This window comes from Vulpes lagopus, chromosome 21 (genome assembly GCF_018345385.1).
Source record: "Vulpes lagopus strain Blue_001 chromosome 21, ASM1834538v1, whole genome shotgun sequence".
Taxonomy (NCBI): domain Eukaryota; kingdom Metazoa; phylum Chordata; class Mammalia; order Carnivora; family Canidae; genus Vulpes; species Vulpes lagopus.
Window position 1 is genome coordinate 17,012,427 of NC_054844.1, and position 19,762 is coordinate 17,032,188.

Genomic DNA, 19,762 nt, shown 5'->3' on the forward strand with positions numbered 1-19,762 from the left:
CATTTATAATATATGAAGTATAATGTTACTTCACAATTGTACCCCTTAGGATCTAGCCTAACATTTATTGGGAGTTCAGGCTTTTGGTTTCTTACTCCTAACCTATGTGACTTAAGTAATATATTCTCTCAAAAGTGTTGCTATGTGTTTCATTTTCTAATTCAGCTGAAAACAGTATTTCTGAGGTGCTGTGTGAAAATAAAATTTACTGCACTTAAAAGCTTTTATTGAATAAATCACGACTGCATAGTCAGTAGTAAGCTACAAGTGCTGCATAAGAAGAAACTGAAAAAAAATTTCTTGAAAATTCTGCTTGGGCCAGTTGTTTACAGTTATGACCAGGTCTTATATCCTTGATTCAAACAAAATTAAATGAAACAGAACTGTTATTTAATTGACTTTTGTCAAGGAATGCTAGAACACAGAGTGCTAAAATATGTAGAAAGAAAAAATAAAAACAAAACCTATTGTAATTTAACAATATTACTTTGAGAAGCATCTGGGTGGCTCAGTAGGTTAAGTATCTGCCTTCCACACAGGTCATGATTTTGGGGTCCTGAGATTGAGCCCCACTTCAGGATCAGAGTCTGCTTTGCCCTTTCCCTCTCCACACTCATTCTCTTTGTCTATCTCTCAAATAAATAAAATCTTTTTTAAAAATATTTTTTGGTAATTGTCATTAACATTCTTAAATTTATTTATTTTTTAAAGGTTTATTTATTCATGAGACACACAAAGACATAGGCCAGGGAGCCAGATATGGGAATCGATCCCAAGACCCCAGGATCGTGACCTGAGTAAAAGGCAGATGCTCAACCACTGAGCCACCCAGGTCCTCAATATTCTTAAATTTAAAAGGTGGTATCTATCTCTTTATTCATCAGCAACACTGATTAGATTAATCTGTCTTTCTACTTTGGAGTCCCTTTTCTCCTTTCTGACCTTTCCTAGTAGAGAAAATATTGAATAACCTTTGATTAAAGTGAGAAAGTCTTCTTTAAAAATTAAATCTAATTAGAATTTTAAAATACTCTTCTTAAAAAATTTTGATTTAAAAAAATTTTAGCTGATCTCATGACAATTTGTATTAATTTATTCTTTAAAAATTTGATTATAAATTGGAATTGGTTTATTCAAAGTAATCAGACTATTAAATACCAATAAGGAAAAGGCTAAGTTATATAAAGTTTAAACTTTATGTAGCTTAAACTTTATATATAATGATTATACTCGTTAGCAGTAAAAACTGGGTTGTATATAGCCCGGGGAGGGGAGGGGTGAGTCTCTTCTTAATCAAATTAAGGATTCCATTTAGAAAACTTGAACAAATTTATTATTTTCAGCACATTCAAGACAGCCTAAGATTACCAATGCTAGATTGACTCTTTTTTAGCTTTTTAGACTTAATTTGGTCAAATAAATAGCTTAAGGTGTTTTCCTCTTTAACATACCTTCACTCTTCCACTTATAAATCATAAAACCATGTCAGAGCATTGGGAAAAACATGTCGAAACTCTGAGAGCTCTCACATACAATAATAAAAGTTGTGTTCTGGTAATAAATCATTTATTAAGAGTATGTTGAGTTACTTCAATTCAGTTTTTAGATCTCCTTCAAAATACTTGTGCTAACACTTAAAAATGAATTTTGGCTTCTATCTTTAATAGTGAACTAAAATACTGATAATAATATACCATATAAACTCGCATTTGGTTTTAACTAATAATTCAGTACTAGAACAAATGTCCTAGTATGTAAATACTCTGCATCTAATTTCATTCGAAAGCAATTCCCCAAAGAGCTTGTGCTAAATAAAGCTTGTTTGTTATTAAAATATACAGTTAAGAATTATAGCATATTTCAGACCCAAGTTTTCTAAAAAACTTTGTGATGATTATATATGCATCACTAACCAACAGACTTGATTTAAAAAGATCACTTGATAAAAATAAAAGTTTGTTGCATGATTTTTCCAAGAAGACAGGAAAATTAGAAGTAAATATAAGTATATAATTTAATTTCATTATACCTAAAACCATAATAATCAATAGGCAGCTATCAAGTTATTTTCTTACTCAAAAACATATACTTCTGAATTAAAAACCCCAATCCCACCACCTACCAATTCAGAATCAACTAAAGTTCCATTTTTCTTAAATAAAAGAATTAGGTAGTGATTATGTGAATTGCATAGTGTTTTAAATTAGTCAGTATCACCTTAATGAGGCTTAAATGTGCTATTTTAATCTTAGTTCTTAAATGTTTTGTATTTGACTCTATAGAATATGTCTCCTCTGGAGGTTTGTGGAAAATAATGAAACCTTGAAATGGGATAAGATCTGTATTTTTGATTTCTTGAGTTGGGGACTATATTACAAATTTTGCACACCATACCTCAGAAAAAATCTCCCTGGAGTTTAGTATGTATTTTTCCAAAGGACACAAAGTTCCACATTCACTGATACATTTCTTCCTTACTTACTATCTTCTTCAACTTTATTACTTATTTATTTATTTTAAAGATATTATTTATTTATTCGTGAGACAGAGAGAGAGAGAGAGAGAGAAAGACACAGGCAGAGGGAGAAGCAGGCTCCACGTAGGGAGCCCGACATGGGACTTGATCCCAAAAAAAAAATTTTTTTTTTTTTTTTTTTTTTTTTTTTTTTTTTTTTTTTTTTTTTTTTTTTTCAGTCCAACATATTTATTGAGCACCGACGAAGGCTAAGGGCCGCCCCCGTCACAGTTCTTAGGAGCCTCTAGCACCAGGACCCCACCCTTTCTTGTTTACAAATGAGGAAGCCAAGACCCGGAGCTAGGAGCGAGTCTTTAAGGCCAAACCAGGTTCTAGCCTCCAGGGTGCCCGGGCACAGCTCTGCTCCTGCACCACGCTGCATCCGTCGAGTCATTTCAGTGTCAAGAATGTTCTTTTCCCCCTTCACCCTCTGCCTGTGTCTCTGCCTTTCTGTGTCGCTCATGAATAAATAAATTTTAAAAAAAATGTTCTTTGACCACTTGAGTGCCAAGCAAACTCACAAGCCCTAACTGGACCTGGCGCTTTGCCATAAAGCCAATGGCCTGTGCCGCCCTGCAATCACTCCTGGTTTGTGCTGTAGTACCTGTATTTACACAGGGCATTTAGCATTAGAAAGGTCTACGAACTTTGAGCCAGTCTCCAGGATCATGCCCTGGGCTGAAGGCGGCGCTAAACCGCTGAGCCACCTGGGCTGCCCTCAACTTTATTTATTTAAATTGTTGTGCTATTATTTGTTTTGTGAATGCATAGCTTAAGAGAGGGCATTGTAAACTTGAAAGTTGTTATAAAACACTTCCTCTAGATTAAAAAAAATTGAATTTAAAAAAGCATGTGTACTATGCCTATATAGAAATACAATCATATTCAAGTGAAGAGGCATGTGGGCTAGTTGCCTTTTTACAAGCTGGAGGGCATTCTTAAGAAAAAAGGAAGCATCTGAAAAGAAAGGTTTAGGTCTCTTAGGTGCAGTTCTCTCTTGAATAGTAGCTGCTGGTATCAATTTCTGTCCCGTAGAGGGTCCCTATTCAAAACCATGACCCTACTCTACTAACCACCCTGTGGCTGTGAGTCCTAGTTTAGAATTTAACCTGTGCTTGTCTCTCCAAATCATGAAGTTTTACTTTTCCTATTCATAGTTCCCCTGAAAGCAAAATAACAATAAAATTGAGGAGCACTGGTTGAGGAAAACAATGTACCACTGATCTTTTGTTGAGAAGCAACAAGCAACATCTTTAAGCATAAAATCCAGGGTGTTTTCATTGGTTACAAAACTTACTTGAATTAAAGATTATAATAGACACCATCAACATTTTTAAGTGGCAAATATGAAAGGAATATGTGTGTGCACAGAACACACACACATAGTATTTGAAAAAAATATTCTCTGGAATCCTACAGTATTATTAATATTTTAATATTTTCTTATATTCACCTTACATCTCTTAGCTTAATTGCTGAATTTCCTTAAAGAACTATCTTTAGCAGGTCTCAGCAATCCTGGCTCTCAATATTTATAAAATCAAATGGACATAGTTCTTTTCTATATATCACTATAATATTTCACAATGTATTTCTGTGGCTACTTCTTACACATACAAAGGGAGAATATTTAAACCTAACTAGGTTATCCTATAAAATAAGGATACGTATTTATTCCAATAAAAGAATATTGTTTGTAAATGTGAATTTATAAGGAATGTCTAGCCTGATGGTAATCAATTTTGCAGACTGAACATTACTTAGGAAGTCTTTTTTTGCCCATAAGACAAATTTGAAGTATTTGCATATCATTTTGTGGTGTGAAGGTAATTAATCTCACCTTATATAAATATACTGCTATAGAAATACTTTAAAATAACATGAGCTACTTATGAATAGGAAATAGGAGTAATTATGTGCAAGGATTCAGCTTTTTGTGTTCATCTTAAATGACAGGTATACTCATAACAGTTCCTTAAGATAGTAGCTAACAACACATAGCTGGAATCAAATATTTGTTGAAGGAATAAATAAATGGATATGCCGAATTTTGATTTACTAGTATATATGAAGAAAAAAACCCCTAAACTTTTCATTATATAATGAATATTCAGTTCAATTAACATTCTAAGTTTTTTACATGATTGTTAAAAAAGTACTAAGCACACATACTTGAGATGTTACCAGTTGAGAAAAACATCTGCTGTATATAACGTGAAATAGATAAATTCGAAAATTCACAACAGCATAGTAACACCTAACATGGACTTTTCTCTTAGTCGTCAAAGCCGGGTCTTCAATATTACCCATTTTAATGTGATGGCTTTTTTTGTTTCTCTTTCTCCTGGTATGGTAGGCTTTCTTCTTTCTTCTTCTTCTTTCTTCTTTCTTCCTTCTTCTCCTTCTCCTTCTTCTCCTTCTCCTCCTCCTCCTTCCTCCTTTCTCCTCCTTCTCCTTCTTCTTCTTCTTCTTTTTTTTTTTGATACCTGGAGTCATCAAACACTAATTGATTTTTATTTCATTTACTCATTAAATTCTATATACCAATCTTCTTTCTATTCTTTAATGCTTTGTTTTCTTTTTCTCTCTTTAGTTCAGCTCCGTCCAATGGAAATGTAATGTGGGCCACATAATTATTTTAAGTTTTCTACTAGCCACTTTAAAAACAATTAAAAGAAGCTGGTGGAAATACACTTTAATAGGATGCATTATTTATTTAACTCAAATATTTTATTTAACCAAAATAGGTTCTTTCATTTCAACATGTAATCAAAATTTTAAAAATATTGAGATGTTTTATATTACTTTTCGTGATGAGTCTTCAAAATTCAGTATGTATTTTATGCTGAGAGTCTGTTTTAATCCAGACTAGTGCCATTTTTTTAAAGATTTATTTATTTATTTATTTACTTATTTATTATTTATTCATTCATTCATTCATTCATGATAGACAGAGAGAGAGAGAGAAAGAGAGGCAGAGACACAGGCAGAGGGAGAAATAGGCTCCATGCCAGGAGCCCAACGTGGGACTCGATCCCTGGACTCCAGGATCGCGCCCTGGGCCAAAGGCAGGCGCCAAACCACTGAGCTACCCAGGGATCCCCCAGACTAGTGACATTTTAAGTGTTCAATAGCCACATGTGCCCAGTGGTTATTATATTGCATAGTATAGCCCTAGGTCATCAAAAAAAAATGATTCAAATGGTGGTCTTGCCAATTAGAGCAATAGCAAAGTGGTGAATAGTAGTTTACAGCTCTTAGAAATTGTTATGGTTATCAGAGACTCTGTAACATCAGAGACTTAATCTTAAGTGACAATTCTAGCACAATAATAATTTTTGTTATTGCTAAGATATATAAAAAGGACTTTTAGTATTTTAAATGTATCTGAAAAAAATGAGTTACTGAGTAAAATATCAATATAACATGTCCTGTAACATAAATTAGCTTATCTATAGAAGTAGTTACCTTAATACATGTAAAACATTCTGGCATCTTAATGTTCTGTTCCACTAAATAACAGCGGCTAAAAGCAAACACAGGAAATTGCTAAGTAACAGTATTGTAAACAGTGACCAGTGACCATTCACCAAATATACATTTTTTTTTTTTCAACTCAGCCTAAGACTCTGGCTTAAAAATACTTACTGCAGAATTCTCCACAAATTTTGTGCATTTTGCTCTTGCCTCTGTATTTAGAAGCATCAAGTTTTCTTACCTCCTCTTCTAGCCAAACTGAGACTTTTTTTTATAAAGATTTTATTTATTTATTCATTAGAGACACACACAGAGAGAGAGAGAGAGGCAGAGACACAGGCAGAGGGAGAAGCAGGCTCCATGCAGGGAACCTGATGTGGGACTCGATCCGGGGTCTCCAGGATCAGGCCTTGGGCTGAAGGCGGTGCTAAACTGCTGAGCCACCCGGGCTGCCCAAAACTGAGACTTTTTTTAAAGCTAATTCTTTTATTTACTATAATAATTTTCTTTTATATTTTCTGAAATGAGGTGAATCTTCTTTTATTTTAATTCAATTAATTAACATATAGTGCATTTTTAGTTTCAGAGGTAGAGTTCAGCGATTCAAGTTGCATATAACACCCAGTGCTCATTACATCAGGTGTCCCTCTTAATGCCCTCACCCTGTTACCCCATCCGCCCATTCACATCTCCCCCAGAAACCCTGTTTTTTTGCCTGTAGTGAAAAGTCTCTTATGGTTTATCTCCCTCTATGCTTTCATCTTATTTTATTTTTACCTCCCTTCCCCTATGATCCTGTTGTTTTATTAACTCCACATATGAGTGAAATCATATAATTGTCCTTCTCTGACTGACTTATTTCTCTTAGCATAACACCCTCTAATCCCATCCATGTCATTACAAATGGTAAGATTTGGGGTTTTTTGATGGTTGAGTAATATTCCATTGTATATATATGTATGATACCTCTTCTTTGTCCATTCATCTGTTGATGGACATCTGTGCTCTTTCCATAGTTTGCCTATTCTGGACATTGCTACTACAAACACAGGGGAGCAGGTACCCCTTTGGATCACTATGTTTATATTCTTTGGGTAAATACCTATTAGTAGGCAATTGCCAGGTCCTAGGGTAGCTATATTTTTAACTTTTTGAGGAATCTTCATACTGTTTTCGAGAGTGGCTGTACCAGTTCACATTCCCACCAGTAGTGTGAGAGGGTTCCCCTTTCTCCACATCCTTGCTAACATCTGTCATTTCCTGAGTTGTTAATTTTATCCATTCTGACTGGTGTGAGGTGGCATCTTATTGTGATTTTGATTTGTATTTTCCTGATTGTATTTCACTATATTTCATTTCTCGATGCCAAACGATGTTGAACATTTTTTCACGTGTCTGTTGGCCATATGTATGTCTTCTTTGAAGAATTGTTTGTCCATGCCTTCTGCTCACTTCTTGACTGGATTACTTATATTTTGGGTGTTGAATTTCAGAGGTTCTTTGTAGAACTTATCTTACATAAAAAAAAAATGCTTAGCCCTATTATCTGATATGTCATTTGCAAATATCTTCTCCCATTCTGTAGGTATCTTTTGGTTTTGTCATCTGTTTCCTTTGCTGTGCAAAAGATTTTTATCTTGATGAAGTCCCAATAGTTCATTTTTGCTTTTGTTTTTCTTGCCTTTGGAGACCTGTTTAGCAAGAAGTTGCTTTAAAATTGTGTTGACGTTTTTATTAAGATTTGTATATGTGTGTGCATGTGTGCTCTGGTTAGAGACCTGTATTGACGTTAGTAGTGTCTTCCAAACCTCTTTTCCCAAGAGACCTATTATTTATAGCCCACGATTTGCAAAACACCTTATATAAAAAGAAACGTGGAAAAAAAGAAAGAAAGAAACATGTGTATCGCATTATACCAGGAATGCCTGAATCTATACACAAATTTTAAGTGTGCTATTTTTACTCCAAATATTTATGTTCTAGTCTCTGGTCTTATTTCGTCAAATCCAGTGTCTTTATTTGCAAGATGAGAGATTTGGAGCAGAACTGTACTTCTTCCCAGTTTTTGAGATTTTTCTTCATGCAAGATCATAATGATACCCCTATAATTAGAATAATTTTATATATTCAGGACTAGATTAATACAAAAAATGCAAATCTACCCACCAGCCCACCAATTCTAAGGACAGGAAAAATTACTAAAAAACCTCCTGGTGAAATAAGAAGAGTGATAGCATGGGAAGAATGAAACAATTGCAAGACTACTGTAGAGCTCCTAGATAAAATGTCAAAAGATATTTAAAATAGGGGGACTTGGGACATTCATTTGACAGCTTTATAAAAAACCAGACAATTTCCTAAGGAATGATGAGCTTTCAAAATTAGCTCAAGGAGAGAAATATGAAAGTAGGAAAACAATGAGCAGTGAGGAGTAAAAAGTTAGTTTTCAGCAAATTGCACTAAACCCTCAAGGACTAGAGATTTCTCAATTGTATAAACTGTTACAGAATAGAGAAAAGGTATACGCAGTTTACAAAAGTGGCCTAAGTGTGATGCCTAAAACAAATAAAGGTAATAAAATGTTAAATTTTTAGGCCTATCTAAATTTTGACATACATACAAAAAAATCCTTAAAAACTGCAAATTAAACCTTCCAGTGGGGACAAATCTATACAAATATGTAAAGATAATTATACATTAGGAAACTCTATCAATGTAATTAGTATATTAACACATTGAAAAAAAAAATGAACTTCTCAATCTGATGCACCCAACAGATAAAGCAAACCTGTGTGATAAAATTTGAAACATTTATTATTTTTTAAATCATTAACAAAATAGAACAAGAAAAGTACACAGCAGGACTACACAGCAAATATATCCAACTGTTAATCATTTGAGGCATTTCCTATAAAAATGAGACAATGAGAAGTGTGTCTACAATCATTACTACTATTCAACAGTGTTCCAGACAACAGGAAACAAAAGGATTGGAAAGTAGTAGATAAAACTGTAATTATTTTGAAGAATATAATTATCTATTTAGAAAATTCAAAATAATCAACTCAAAAACCACTAGGTATTTCAGCAGGATTCTACCTTCTAAGTCAACACATAAAATCAATTAATAAATATCATGAAAAAAAACTTTGACTTATAATAGAACAGAATCTATAAAATATCTTGCAAAAAAAAGCATAATATACGTATTATGACCTGAAAGATGATCTGAAAGAAAACTAATACTTTACTCAACAGCACAAAAGAGAATTAGAGTGTATGTAATAATAGTTATCCTCGAAAAGAAGATTCAATATTATAAAAATACTAATTCTTACATAATTCCATAAATTAAATATAAGTCAATACTATATTAGCATTTTCTCCATAGCAGTAGCACACTAATTCTAAAATTGTTCTGGAAGAGAAACTGTGCAAAAATAATAATATAATTTTAGTGACTTTCATTTCCACACTTCAAAAAATGCTAGAAAATTAAATCCTTGAAGCAATTTGGTACTGGCACAGGAATAGATGTATAAATTAATGATAATATTTAGAGTCCAGAAACAGATCAGATAGTTATGAAAACTGGTCATATAACAAATATAATAAGTCAGAGATGAAAAGATGTCCCCATTTAAGATGTCCAGGAAAATTGCCATTATGTTGTAAAAATGTCTAAACTTGGAGCTATACATCACTCTTTTACTCAACAAATGCATTCCAGATAGATGTTATATAAGGACATAAGTATAAAGAACAAAAAAGAAAGTGTTACTATGAAAAAATTAAGTTTAATTCTTTATAGATAATTGATACATAACAATTATTAAAAATTATTACTGTTTAAATGTGGAAGAAACAAAAGATTAGAGCAATAATTATAAAAATCTAAATCAATTCTTTAATCAGGTTGTGTTTCAAGTGTAAGTATATGCTCTCTAAAAAGAAGGTGTAACTAGAAGTTAGAGATAATTACTACAGGTTTGGTTTATGCCAGAAAGAAGGCATAAAATTGTGATCAATAGACCTTGCATCCTATATCAAAGGCTTCTTTTACTCTATCAAAACAGGCGATTGAGGGTCTAAATATTTTTAGTTAAAAATAGAATATTCTAAGATGTCTGTCTTTTTTATAATTCCCATCTCTTTGTTTTATTTACACTTTTCTTGATTTCATCAGTTAAGTGATAAAAATATCTAGAACTAAAATTCAAAATGGTCTCTACACCAATGGCAATTGGAGGGCAATGGGAAAGAGAAATAAACTGAAGTCATATTTAGGCTCTAAGGCTTATTTGAGAGTGTGATATACACAGTAATTAAATTGAGATAACAACAGAAAAGACTCAAGATACATGTTATTTAAAAATTAGGTAACCATTATAAGATAAAAATATATTTATGTCTCCCAAGCCTCTAAAGATAAAAAAGAAACTCAAAGAAGACTCAAACAATCTTAACAAATGAAGGAAGACAATAAAAAATTATAGTTTTAGAAGTCAACAATAACATAGCAAAAGATATTGCTATGAGTGAAATAGTTTAAATTTTCTGATTATAAAGCAATCTCAAAAAATGAGTTAAAAGATACTTAGCTATAGGCTAGAATATAGAAATACAACTAAAATAAAATGATTTCACTTTTAACAGAAATATATATTTACTTGGTCGCTTATTTTGGCTTACAAAAGAAGTGCCATGAACTCTGAGAAATTATTATTCTGGAAAAGAGGAAAGAGGAGAATTTTATCTTTTTGTCTTTTACAGTTTAATACAATTCAGATGTTTTCCATGACAATACACTCCCATAATGTAACTTTTAAAAAAGAGAGATGAATCATAGAGGAAAAAAGAGACTTAAAAAATCTTATAATGACCAAAAATCTGATAATTACTCAGATATTGCCATACACACACACACACACACACACACACAAACACACACACACACACAGAGAGAGAGAGAGAGAGAGAGAGAGAGAGTGAAGCGAAGATAAGGGAAGAATTAGAACTACTTTTAGAAAGGGGTAGAATTGGCAGATTTAGTAAATGATTTAGCAGATTTAAATAGGCTTCCAAGTTAAATTTGAATTTCATAAAACCCCAGATTTTTAAATTATATATCAAATATTATGGGACACATACCTACACTAAAAAATCATTCACTAGTATCTGAATTCAAATTTACTGGACATCTTCTATTTTATCTGGAAGCTTTAGTAAGGGGTATACATACAGGTGGGTAAAGTAAAAAAAAAAGCCAGTTCAAGAAAGCAGTAACCATATCTGTTGCTGAAACTAGACTGGGGTCCAGGGTCCAGACTTCAACACACTGAGGAAAGGAAATTTTAAAAGCAAGGTAGGCCATATCTCTTAAGCTGATCCTAGGATAAGAATAGGAAAAAGGAAGGACTCTAAGCACGGAAAGAGGAGATGGGGGTGAGAGGGTGAAAGGAGAGGAACTTAAGGCCATGTAATAGAATATGGAGAATGCCCTTGGAGCAGAACTTGGGTGATGAGGAAGGCAGGAGCTCAAGGAATACATATGCCATGCCTTATGTTTAGGCTAGCAGTAGAAATAACTCAAGGAGCAATATACAGCTTGTGGAAAGCACTGGGACAGGAATCTATTAGGAGGAATGGGCATAGCAAGTAGAACACATGTGAGAATACTAACATTCATCGTTTTGACAAGTGGATAGGTATTGAATTTTCTTTAAAAAATTAGCAATTGTCAAAATAAGAACATTTACAGAAAATTTAGTACCTATCAACAGAGCAATACTTTCGTTTTCTGCCATTGTTAAGAATAAGCGGTCCCAAATATTTAATGAATTTTCCAGATAAATAAATATATCATATCACCTTAAGAACTTCAAATGTTTTAACATACAAGGTTTTTTTCTTCTGAAATCCTTCATATATTTCACTAAGATCCTTAAACAAAGTACATTGACAAATTCATCCTTTTTAATGACTCTTACAGAGGAGGAAAGAGAGAAAAGGAAGGAAGGGAAGGGAGAAAAAAGTTATGCTATTAGAAATTTCTGAAATATGTAGGGATATTTTTTCTGTTTAATCTTCTCATCAACCTTTTGATGTAGATATTAATAATATAAATTCTAAAAATATATATTGAGTTTCAGATAGTTTAATTGGCCTGCCTGTCATGGAGCTAATAAATCTGTCTCTAAAGCCCATGACACTTCCACCTCACTGCTCCACTGCCTTGATACTGTGGTCCCCCATATACTTTGTGGCATCAGACCTTCCAGAGCATGTTGCCCTTAGCTTGGAGGTGGCTGGATAAAACAAACTCTGAATATGTAAAATATTCTTTATTATAATTTAGTCCATTCTAAAGGTATCTAACCATTTTCTAACTTGATGCACTTAAAAATAATTATAATATCTTAATAATCATAATATTTTAGATTGTCACCTAAAAATGAATATAATGATATATTTTTAAATAAATATATAAAACTAAGGCTACATATAAAACTTTCATCAGACTAAGTTCCAGGAAAAAAAAAAAAGAAACAAAGTCAGAGAGGAAAACATACATGTGGGGGTATTATGAGAGGAAATGACTGTATTCATTTTTTTTTTCTCCTTCAGTGATTACTCTTTGGGGAGCCACAAAATATTTCAGAAAGATAAATCTGTTATCCAACTTAATCTTCAGAAAAATGGGGAAGTGCCAGGAAAATTATCCCGAAAGGTAAGATTTTCTTAGTATTGGTTTCAATTTGCAAGCTGAACATTTTAAGGGCAATATTCCTATCTTTATGGATTGTTGCCAATTTGGAATTACACAGCTTAATGAATACATGTTCATTTGAGTATATTTACTGAAACATAATGAAATATTTATCTAAATGCCTGTTAACAATTTGGACTGAAGCAATTACATGAACACATTACTGCAACCTTAGTATAATCCAAATCAATTGGTCTCTTGGAAAAATCATTTATGAGAAACTTATTAAGGTTATTATATTCATACTATCCATGAAGCCACTCGGAAGTGAACAGAATAAAAATAGTGAAGGGGAAACCACTGAAGAAAGAAAAATAACTTGTTCTATTTGAAGACTATTTATGTCGGTGTCAACACAATTTATCAGGACAGATTAATATTCATAATATATATAATAAAACTACCTCAAAAGGGATTACTGTGCTTTAATGACACAATTTCATGCTGTTAGATATGAATTTTATTCCCTACGTGATGTCTTGAGTTATTTCAAACCCAAATTGCACAGTATGCAATGAACTTTGATATTTTGGCAGCTTTATCTGTAGAATCTTCCAATTACCTGCTTTAAGCAAAAATCCCATCACCCTGTCATTTACATCAGATAACAGATTTTCAGCGCATGACTTTTTTTTTCCTAGTCTGAGGTGTTTCATCATAAAAAGTGTCAGGTGGTGCATTAGGTTGCAATATATCTATGTGGAATATAACATAATGAGGCCAAAAGAGAGTTGTTTAGAAAAATCTTTTGGAACTGGTACTCAACTCAGCCAGTGTTGACAGCTTTAGGGCTATGCATCTGAAATCTCCACAGAGAAACATTATAAAGTACAACTAATACTCTCAATATTAATAAACCTAGGAGTCTTCAAATTGTCCTCAATGTTTTGAAAAAGCTGAAGTCATCACGTTTCATTTCAAGATGGGGGGACGAAGAGAAAATGTATGATTAATAACTCATCTCATTGGTAGTAATTCACAAATCACTAACATTTCACGTTCATGTAAATGAAGGCTTATACTTACATCCATTTAATACCACTATTCAGATACAATGTACACCGACACTTTAACATTTCTATTATATTTAATTTTCACAATAATTCTATGTGGCAAATACTATTAAAAATAAGGAAACTGAATCACAGGCAGCTCCATGACTTTCCCCAGATCATATTCATGGGACTGGTAAGCAGAAGAGCTTGGGTTTGAGCCCAGTCTCCACAGCCCAAAACTTATGTTATCAGTTTATATGGCAAGTGCACACAGGATTCATGGGCTATACTCAAAAGGTTTAAATGTGACTTTCAGCACAATTGGTAAAAAATCTAGATATGTATGCATTATGTATAATATATATATTCTTTGTGGGTTTTTGTTTTTGTTTTTTTAGAGAGAGTGGGGGAGGGCCGAGAGGGAGACAGAGAATCTTAAACAGGCTCCACCCTCAGCATGAAGACTGACCAGCACTTGATCTCAATACCCTCAGACCATGACCTGAGCCAAAATCAAGAGTCGGACACTTAACCAACTGAAGCACACAGAATCCCCCCCCCCCTTGTTTTGTTTTCCACAGCTATTCCACTTACTCCAAAGTCTGGGACATGATAGGTGTTCCATGATAATTAACTATATTAAATATATATTAGATGCCGGAAGAATCTGTTATCAGTGCTTTATATGTATTAACTCACAACAGCGTGAGCAAAAAAATGAATATTACTATTATTTTCCTATTTAAAATAAAAGTATTAAAAATTCAAAAGAGTAACTGAATAGCCCAAAGTCTCACAGCTAGTAAATAGGGAGATAAGATGTGAGCAAAGCTTGTCTGGTGACAGAGCTCACTATATCATAATGCCAGCCAATTTAGTATCTTTGGGATGTTGTCACATGTTGTAGGGACAGGCATATAGTCACTTCTGGGTGTAAAGTGTATAATTTTCTCTAGAAATGCCTGCTTTTCAATGTGTCATTTGGATAATAGCAGGAATTAAGTTATATGGCTGCTTTTTTATGCTTTGACTCATAATATTTACTTCCTACAGTGAATATCACCATCTCTTGGCTAATTCAACAATTTACAGGTAAAGAGTATAAATGCTTTTTCTTGTCCACTTTTCCTAGCACTAACACTGTTATTTGAAAATAGATAATATGCTAGATGACACAGATGTTTATATATTCTCCATTCACTCAACTATATAACTGCTGTGGACTAGGCCCAATACTAATGAGTAAAGTACTGAACAAAACCAACAAGATCCCAGCCTTCAAGGGGCTTAGTGTCCAGGAGATTCAACCACTCTGACTCTCAATTAAAGGGCAGTGATCGCTTCCACATAGACATTAGAAAGGCATCCCAAGTCGCCATCTCCCCAAATCCTGGCTCTGAAGAATTTTTCTTAGCATCATATTTCAAAAGAGAGGATATCAATTTTACTAAGATCTATAAGGACTTACTTTCAGATACCATGCTAAAAGTACATTGCACATATAATCTAAAAATAATTAATTCAACAAATATTTGTTGAATGCTTTTTACTTGCCTTTGAAGATCTCTATGTGAAGGAGCATGTTAGTGAACCTACTTAAAATTCAGAATTATGTCTTAGAAAACATATATGCAGAGACTGATATTTATTTACTGAATTAATGATAATTGAGCACCTACTATATACCAGAAACTCTTCTAAATACTGGAGATACAGAAACAAATAAGACATCTCAGTATTTATTCTAGAATGCAGAGTTCTCATTCTAGTAAAGAAGACATACAATAAAAAATATACATTTAAAAGTCTGATAGAAATAGAAAAGAAAAAAGAAAAAAAAGATATAGAGGCACCTGGGTGGCTCAGTTGGCTGAGTACCCAACTTTTAGTTTTGGCTCAGGTCATGATCTCATGGGTCACTGGATCAAGCCGCACAAAGGGCTTTGCTCTCACTGGGGAGTCTGCTTGAAGATTTTCTCCCTGTGCATACATTCTGTCTCTAAAGTAAAATAAAACAAATTTTTTCAAAAAAATCTGATAGAGATATGTGCTTTGAAAGAAAAGATAACTATACTTTTAAAGCCTAAAACAGGAATACCTGTTACAGGTGAATATGAGGGACTAGTGGTGGTGATTATTTTTACATATAAATCCCAAAGCATTATAGACCTAGCTTTCACCATAAAAAATAGAGTGTCAAATTTAAAGATGTGGCAACTTGTTTAAAACAGATTCTGGATTCATATTGCCAAATTCAAATATATGCTCTTGGATAAATGCTTATATTCACCTTGGTTTCCTGGTTAAGAAAAATGTGAATAATAATACTTACCTGATATGATTATTATTAGAACTTAATTGAGAAATATAAGTGAATAGTGTAAATTAGTGCCTGTGCCTAATCAGGACTACATAAGTATCAATTATTGATGTCATAAAATTGGAGTGTTAGACTAGATTGTATTTTAGCCTTTTACCATTAAGAATTCTATATGGTAAGGAGATACTGAATGGTCTCTTTTCTTGATTACACTGTTTAAAGTAGTATCAAAATTTTCTATGGTTTTCATAATTTTAGCTGTATAAAAATATTTATAAACAATTCTATTTTCTTTCTAGTAAAACAACACAAAATAGCTTATAATATTCTTTCTATATAATACCAGGAACATTCCTTGACAAATTTATTGACATCATTGCCTTACAGTAGATACTTTAGAGGTCTCTAATTGTATAAGGCATATTGCAAAGCTCAATTTGTCTCAGATGCCTTTCCTATTTTAAACTTGTTTGTGTTATACTGAAATATGGTAATTTTTGTTCCATGAGATGTTCAAAAAATATGTTGACAGTCCATAGAAATCTTTCTAGATTTCAAAATTTTACAATCCCCATCTTGATTAGATTGTGCATAAGTCTTTTTTTTAAATTGTTCTTTCTTTATCTCTCTCAAATTTGATAAGTATTGCCAACATTGTTGATATTAATCATAAAATCAAGATTTCATTCTAGCTCAAGGAAACATTCACAGAACACATATAGAAGATTTTTGTATGGAAAAGGCAAAAAAAGACATCTTTACTTTTTCCTAAAGATGAAGGGGTGGCCTTCAGCTTTGGAGAAAAGTGTACAATAAATTCCATGGACAAGTACTCAAACCTGTTCTCCAGACTTTTGAGCTCTTGTAAATAAAAATACTTTTCTTGTAAGTGACAATATGACAAAGGCCAATTTCTCCCCCAAAACCATCTCTGGCAGCCAAGTAAAGCAGTTTTAAAATGAATATGATTATGCTACACACAGAATCATGCAAATAAGTAATTATTTATATGCTCGCTTTGGTTTTAACTGAAGAACGAAGTTTCTTTTCTTCTTCTGAAAGTCTTTCTTTTTTGTAGCATGCATTCAAAGTACTGTATTATAGTGATGACCTTATTCTCTACCCCCTACTCTTTCTCACAAAACCACCGAATAAAAACATGAAATACCTTTGATCTGAGGCCATATAAAGGTTTTCCTTCTGATGTTTTCTGTCAGGAGTTCTCACAGACAATTTTAAAAATAGATTGTATATTAACATACAAGATTGCAAGCACTCTAGGCATTTAGGGACTCACTCAGCTCTCCAACTTAACAGCTATATGTAGTGAAATAGTGCAATTATGAAGGAGTACATTGCATTCTCCCTTTGCAGACTTGCATAGGATTTTCATAAATGCCTGTTGGAGAAGAGCTAATCGAGGAGATATGGTGTGTGTGTGTGTGTGTGTGTGTGTGTGTGTGTGTGTTTGCATATGGACCACAGGACTGATATTTTATGATGAGTAGTGTCTGCTCATCTTGGGAGAAAACACATGCCTCCTGCTAACTCCTGGAATTTATGCCTATCAGTAGTTGTCCCTCATTAGCACAGTCTAATGTTCATGAAATGGAAAGTTCTTACACTAGTATTTGGAAGGCAAGACGTGATAAAGTTGAAAAATGGAGTTCATCCTGAGTCTGCTGGCTGATCTGGAAAACTGTCAAGTCTTGCACTGCCATTGCATCCATAGCCTAAATGCAAAGAAAATGTGCATGTATGTGAGAGAACTAGTGTCTGCAAAACTGCCTTCCTATGAGGAGAACTTAATGTTTGACCTTGGTGATGCCAGAATGTTTTCCAGTTGTCCTTGAGGTTTATCGTTGACCAAAGCTCAGTTTTCTGATTCACTTTTGAAAAGAATGCTTACAGAGTTAAGACGAGTCTTGTAAAGTCTTTAAAACAAAGTATTAAAATGATGAATGAGGGTTATCAAAAGAGGTGAATAAAATGACAGCAGGAAGTTACAGACCTATTTTTATCTGGTACTCATTCCTATTCACTCTATACTATAAATATTAATATATTCTGCTGTCTACAGCATGAAGATGACCACAGTCAGTTTTCTCTGAAACAACTTCTAGAATTTATGCATATTTGGAAAGTATCCAGGTAAGATATTTTATTTTGTTCCAAGACTATTTTTTGACTGAGTTCTCAAGTGCCAAATCACAATATTTTTTAGTTGATTGTAAAAACTATCCTTTCACTACTACAGTGGAAGCTATTGTACTTTTAATAGATATCTCCCTTTGGCAAATTTTGTTAATAATTATCTATTCTTCACAGCTATTGAGATACATTTGAACAGCTGCTAACACCTTCCAGAACAATCTAACATTCATTTGAAAATATCTCTGCTACCAGTTATTAGGCTTTCAAGGATTTTTTCATTCATTTTGTGAATTTGAGTGTGCATGTGTCACTAAGCTCTTTGTATAAACTGAATTTCCATACTTTGAAAGTCAATACCTCCTGGTTTAAATTTCTTTCTTGAACTCCCTGAAACTAATTGGTATATCATAAACAGAGAAGCGTGAATTCAAATTGTAAAACTCAAGTGACAGTAAATAAACATATCCTAATTGATTCTGATATCTAAATGTATGTGTGTATTATGTGAAAGAATAGACCTATCAGGAAGCTAACCTGGATGATATCAGGGCTACATTATGGGTTTATCTAGAATTAAGGTTCTTAGCTGAATGAGCAAAAAATTGGGGTAGGGAAGGCATATAACATTAATCTCTGAACCAAAGCCTGATATAAAAACATGAGTTAAAACTGTTATGAATAATGGCTATTCATAATAGCTATCAATGGTTACTGGAGTTATTGTACATTTTGCATTCATTATCTTATCTAATTCTCCTACAACCCTGTGGTAAGACACAAAATTTACTTCAGAATCAAAGAAACTAAAGTTTTGGAAGGTTAAATAACTTGCCTAAGGCCATTCAGTTCATTAGTGGTATGACCAAAATTAGGTCTGCCTGAAATTTGCAGAGACCATCTGTCTGAAATTTGAAAAGACCAGATTCTTTTATTACACTACTGTGTCTTTCCATGTGTGCCACTCTTTATTTCCTCAAAAATATTCATCCTCAAACAATAAATAATTGAATGGGTAGCACTATGGAGCACTTTTAATATAATCTAACCCAAATTTATATTTTATAACTAATTCCATGGATCACATAGAGTTTCCAATCAAAATGACATATTAATATTAACATATTAGGGCTATAGTTTCCTTATTCCAAAATAAATTTATTTAAAAAATAAGCTACAGAGAGGCATCAAATCTGACAAATTCTTTTTTTTTTTTTTTTTTTAAGATTTTATTTATTTATTCATTAGAGGCAGAGGGTGGGAGGCAGGGACACAGGCAGAGGGAGAAGCAGGCTCCATGCAGGAAGACTGATTTGGGACTCGATCCCAGGACTCCAGGATGACGCCCCGGACTGAAGACAGGCGCTAAACCGCTGAGCCACCCAGGGATTCCCTGACAAATTCTTTAAAAAGTGAGAAATTCTTGGTAGACAAAGGGTTGTCTTAAACTGGTTTGGTAGGGGGTTGTGACTTATATGTAGACAGCTGCTGCCCGAGGCACAGAGAGACAAGGGGAGGCTAGGAGAAGAAAGTGA

At 33.3% G+C, this 19,762-nt stretch overlaps 1 protein-coding gene across 2 annotated transcripts in view; it reads left to right on the forward strand.

Annotated features, from left to right (window-relative positions):
- PIK3C2G (phosphatidylinositol-4-phosphate 3-kinase catalytic subunit type 2 gamma) overlaps positions 1-19,762 on the forward strand; it is a 373,997-nt gene that overhangs the window by 56,502 nt on the left and 297,733 nt on the right. For both annotated transcript variants that reach the window (XM_041735425.1, XM_041735426.1), the window contains 2 exons: positions 12,620-12,722; positions 18,157-18,227. In XM_041735425.1, coding sequence (XP_041591359.1) covers positions 12,620-12,722; positions 18,157-18,227 — 174 coding nt within the window. The remainder of the gene's footprint in view (positions 1-12,619; positions 12,723-18,156; positions 18,228-19,762) is intronic.